Consider the following 5,367-nt stretch of genomic DNA (forward strand, 5'->3'; position numbering starts at 1 on the left):
ACAGTGCCCTCCTCACACCCCTAGCTGGTTCCAGGACCTCAGCTGTGGACCGGTTCCTTGTGTGACTCTCTTCTCACTGCCTCTGGGCATGCTCTCTCTATCTGTACTTATTTGATGTCCTTGTGGAGCAGGGGGAGAGACTTCAAGTCTGGTCTGAAGTCCAGCTCCTTGGTAGCAGGACCAGCAGCATTGAGACTAAAGACAGCAGGAGTAGTGGAAGCAGGATGAAGCCAGGAGTGAGGAAGTCTGCCATTCCTTTGCTGGCTGTGCCAGCTTGAGCAAGTCACTTCCTTCTCGGGCCTTCACTTCCTTTATGAAATGAAGCCATTCTGGCTCTAATATACTATGATTCTTTATGGCCCTGGGTGGTGTTAGCCTTGGGGGTTGGGGTTGGCATCTATTTCTTTCCCTGCAGAAGACAAAAAGGAAGCTGGAAGAGGCAGCCCAGCGTCTGGAGTGTCTATATGAGAAGCTCTGTGAGGGGACAGTAAGTACACCCAGCTGTGCTCCCACTGCCTCCTGCCCTCCCACCATCCCCATGGCCAGAGGAAGCCCAGCGTCTCTTCTTCCCATAGGTCTCACTGACCTGGGGTCCCCACAAAATACATGCCTCCTGCCTGAACTGAGCCCCAGAACTTAAGTCCTCCCTTATCCCTTCCAGGCTGCCAGGGTAGGGCCTGGGTTGGGCTCACTAACCTAAGGGTCCCTCCCTCCACAGCTCTCACCTCATGTCGTGGCTGGGCTCCATGATGTTGCCCGATGTGTGGATGCAGGAAGCTTTGAGCAGGGCCTCGCAGTGCATGCCCAGGTGGCGGGCTGCAGCAGCTTCAGCGAGGTGTCCAGCTTCATGCCTATCCTGAAGGCTGTCCTCACCATCGCTCATAAGCTGCAGGTGTAAACCAGGCAGCCTCTCTTGCTAGGAGGCCACTTCTGCTGTTCTTAACTCCTCCCTGCAGAAGCGGGGACTTTTGCAACAGATTCTGTTTGTTTTTCCCAACTCTTTTCCTTGCTGCCAGGTATGTGATGCTGCAGGCTTGGCTCCAAATCAGCTGACTGCCTGCTTTTTACTCCTTTATGCCTGGCCTTCTAGGATCTATCCAAGACTCTCTCAGGCCTGGAGGCAGGGCAGAGTCAGTTCTTCACTCTCTCTAATATCATACTCTGTAAGGACCTGGGGCAGGGTATCTTCTCCCCCAGGGATATTCTGTTTAAGTGGCTTCTGAGAGGGTGAACAGGATTGTTACTTCCAAGTCTACCTCTGCTGTGACCCATCTTGTGGGTCTTTTGTTTCTCCCTCTGTGGTTTATGAGCTTGCCCTTACCTTCTCCCTGCCTCTGACTTCGTATTTCCAGGTCCGTATTTCTCTGTAGCCCAAGGTCTGGGGTAGAGCTGGCTGCTGTTCACCCTTTGAACAAGTCTTGGATGTAAGGGATGGGTGCTGAGCAGAACCAAGAGAGGAAACTTTGGCGCTGTTAAAATGGAATTTCTCATCTGCCAGTGTTATTAAGGGTGGGCTAGATTAGATGGAAAGTGAACTGCCTTTTGCCGGAAGCTGTCTTAGGCATGAGATAGGAGCAGGGGAACCACAGCCTATGGAGAACTGCCCTGGACCCCACTTATGCTGGAGCCCTAGCCCAAGGCCATTCTTTCTGTGATGATGAAGCCCAGTTCTGGAATAGGAGCCATATAAAGGAACGATTCTCTTTGGCACTGCTCCTCAAGGGTTGGGGGCCCTTCTCACTCTCAGCCACCACATGTCTCAGGGCTGCCTTCTCCGATTGCATTTTCATTTGTGGCACTGTATTTGATACAGTGATATACTCAATGGTGCAATAAAGCTGTTTGATTTGGTTTCCTCTGTCACCTCCCGGTCATTGCCTCCGTGGGTCCTATTTTGCCATTACCTTTCTAGTCCTCTTTTTTTATTTTATTTTATTTTTTTTGAGATAGAGTTTTGCTCTTGTTGCCCAGGCTGGAGTGCAATGGCTCGGCTCACTACAACCTCTGCCTCCTGGGTTTAAGCGATTCTTCTGCCTCAGCCTCCCCATAAGCTTGGATTACAGGCTTGCACCAGCACGCCCTGCTAATTTTTTTGTATTTTTAGTAGAGATGGGGTTTCTCCATGTTAGTCAGTCTGATCTCGAACTCCCAACCTCAGGTGATCCGCCCACCTCGGTCTCCCAAAGTGCTGGGATTACAGGCGTGAACCACTGTGCCCGGCTCTAGTCCTCTTTATTCTTGCTTCCGGCACCCTAGTAAAGCAGGGGAGAGGCTTAGGGAGAGAAATCAAGAAAGTGAAAGGAAGGTGTCCAGTCCCACTGAATTAGGTTCTCTCTTTGCAGCATCTGTGGTCACTCTGCTGGGTGTGTTGGGGATGGGGGGTTGTCTCCCTTCATCTGTGCCTGGTGTTCAGTTCCAGGGTTTTCCCCACCCCACTTCAGGGCTGAGCTCAGCTATACAAAGGAACCGGGTGTGAAGCCAGGGGGTCCTAGCCCTAATCCTGTTGTAGATCCCATCATGTCTGTGGGCTAGATGTGTGTGTGTTTGGGAGGGAGGGATTGTTAGGCAGTATTTGTTTGTAAAGCCACTTGCTCTTCAGATAATACTTGCACTAACTTCTATTGATGAAGCAGTGTGAGCCCCAGCAAAGTCCTTTCCCAAAGTGTCTTTGAAGCCAAGAGCCCATTGAAGGGAAGAAAAGCCGGGAGAGGGGATTAGTTTGTTCAGCAGCTGTGAATTTCAGTGGGAGGTTGATGAACTCCGAAGTCTTTGTTTAAATTAAAGTGGGGGAGAAAAAAGCCGCTGCTGGAGCGAGAGCCCCACTTGGGGCCCTGAACTAACACAAGAAGTCTGAGCTGCAGGGAGCTGTGTACTGACTGCGAAGACTTTTCCCAAACACTCTTGGAAAAGGTGTTGTGAGAAGACAAGGGGGCGGGGTGGCGGATTAGCATGTGAAATGAAGTTTTCATTGACTCCGGTGGGGGTAGAAGGCTATTTTAATGGCATTTTGTTCTCCTATTTTCTCTTTTTGAGCTCTTTAGAGATATTGTTTTGCTAAGACAGGCTTTCTTCCCCCTTCTTTCCAGTCTGAGGATTGCCTCTATGGGAGCCAACGTAAATATTTCTCCTCCAGGAATGTGGGTTAATTAAAAGGAAATGAATGAGTGGAAGCATCCAATCCAGAACTACAATAGGCGAGTGCCCTGGCCTGCCCTCCCCTCCCACCACCGCCAGCACCACCAGCACCAAGGACGACCCCGTCTCTGTGCCCTAACCTGCTGCTAAGGCCATTTGAGGCTGCGATTCTTTTCAAAAAGAAAAAGCTCTGCCTGTGTGTAGGCTCACAGGCCAAGGACAGGAAGGAGACCGTGCTTTGCCCACCCCAACCAATGTCCTTGTCACTTCTCAGGACCTCCCTCTGTTTCTGTCCCCTGGCTGAGACAGATGGGCTCCTGAAGAGCACACAAGAGGTGGGAAGGGGCCTGTGCTCTGCACTCACCCCACAGTAACTTACTAGTTGGGGGAAGAAGCCAGTCATCTTTCTCAACATCAGTTTAAATCTGTAAAACAAAAGATTTGACTAGCTGACCTCAAAGCTGTCTTCCCAAGCACAGTTCTGGAGTTGTCTGCTTTGTAAAGGGACCACAGCCCTGGCAATTGAGTGTAAGGTGAGAACTGAAGCTCCATGATGCAGCGATGGCGGTGGTTGTTCGCTACCGTCTCCACTTGTGTTTGTTGAATGAACAAGTGAACAAGTGGTTATTGCAAAAGGAAGGGAAAAGCAATACAGATCCAAGGCAGCTCAGTCATGTTTTCTTGTTAGAACTGGAATGAATCTGGTATTCATTTGAGGATATAAAACAATAACCTAGGCCAGGCGCGGTGGCTCATGCCTGTAATCCCAGCACTTTGGGAGGCTGAGGTGGGTAGATACGAGGTGAAGAGATCGAGACCATCCTGGCCAACATGATGAAACCCCATCTCTACTAAAAATACAAAAATTAGCTGGGCATGGTGGTGTGCACCTGTGGTCCCAGCTACTCAGGAGGCTGAGGCAGGAGAATCCCTTGAACCTGGGAGGAGGAGGTTGCAGTGAGCCGAGATCACACCACTGCACTCCAGCCTGGCGACAGAGCAAGACTCCATCTCAAAAACAAAAACCAAAAGCAAAAAACAACAACCTATGAAATAATGTTCTGGCAGCATGATACAGAGTGCTGACCTAGAGTTACCAAATAGGAAGCACAATACTACTCTTGCTTTTATGCTAAGAGACTTCCTGAGAATGCAGCTTTACTTTACAACATTGTACTTTTAAATTTTCTAGCTGCCTTGCCAAACTCTTTATGTACATTATTAAGTAATTCTGCAAAGTGGGACAGGTAGGTTAGTATATACTGCTGTTTAAAGAGGAAAGGTGAGTTGGGAGATTCAGGAGGCCCAGATAAAAGCGGAGGGAAGACGTGAAGGGCCTTTTGCTGATAGAGCTGGAAATGAAGCACTAGGAACACCTGAAAGGAAGTGTATCCCCTGGTCAGGAAGGAGAAACTCTCTCCTCAGTGTTAGTAAGACCAGAAGGTGTGAGTGAGGCCAGGGACTTGGGATCTGACCTGGCCGTTGCCTCAGTCTGGAATACGGGAGCCTTCCACTCTTACAGGTGAGCCCCTAGAGTCTTGACTTTTGTTACCTGGAACCAGCCACACTGCTTTCTCCTACTCTGGGAGAGGAAGGCTGAGGCTGTCTAGCATCTGACCAGTTCTGCTCCAGAAGAGCTGCTCAGTCCCACACCCGGGACTGTCCTAGGGCAAGAAAGCTGGCTGGGAAGCTCCTTGGGTTACAGAGGGTCTGTCAGGGATTGGTTCTTCCCTCCCCAAGGACTTGCTCTGTTTCATAAACAAGTCCCTGGTGTACTCCTTTCTGAGAATAAAACCAGAAGACTCAGGTACCACAAGCAGCAAGCTCATGGCTATTGAGTGAATGTATTAGAAGATTTATATAGATGATTTACTAATCTTTGGCAGATTAGCCTCAATCCAGGTAACTACTTGGGCCACCAGGGAAGTGAGGCTCCAGAGAGGATGGTATCCTGCCAAGATAGGAGGGAGGAGAGAGCCTAAGATTGTATCTGTTACAACATCCCACCCCACTATCCTCAAGAGTAAGTGCAGTACCTAGAAAAAGCACACACGTCACAACGACTGCAATAAATTAGAGTTCAAGGTGCTGACCTTCCCATTAGCAACAGTTGCATTGCAGGAAGTTTACTCATCGAAGGAAGATATCCAGTGCTTTGAATCCTGCCTATTTGAGAACCAGATTGGATTAGTGAGAAGGAAGGGGCTCAGTTTCTCACTCTTATGACCTGCC

At 49.6% G+C, this 5,367-nt stretch overlaps 1 protein-coding gene across 12 annotated transcripts in view; it reads left to right on the top strand.

Moving 5' to 3' along the window:
* The window catches only part of SEC31B (SEC31 homolog B, COPII coat complex component), a 66,042-nt gene that overhangs the window by 29,759 nt on the left and 30,916 nt on the right, over nucleotides 1–5,367 (top strand). For 10 of the 12 annotated variants that reach the window (XM_012439423.3, XM_012439434.3, XM_012439432.3 and 7 more), the window contains one exon: nucleotides 416–487. In XM_012439423.3, the coding sequence (XP_012294846.2) occupies nucleotides 416–487 (72 nt within the window). Of the gene's footprint in view, nucleotides 1–415; nucleotides 488–718; nucleotides 1,853–5,367 lie in introns of those variants that run through there. The other 2 variants (XM_012439426.3, XM_012439428.3) reach the window with 1 other exon arrangement.

The sequence above is a fragment of the Aotus nancymaae genome, unplaced genomic scaffold, assembly GCF_030222135.1.
Source record: "Aotus nancymaae isolate 86718 unplaced genomic scaffold, 86718_ANA_hifiasm-v0.15.2.pri h1tg000010l, whole genome shotgun sequence".
NCBI lineage: Eukaryota > Metazoa > Chordata > Mammalia > Primates > Aotidae > Aotus > Aotus nancymaae.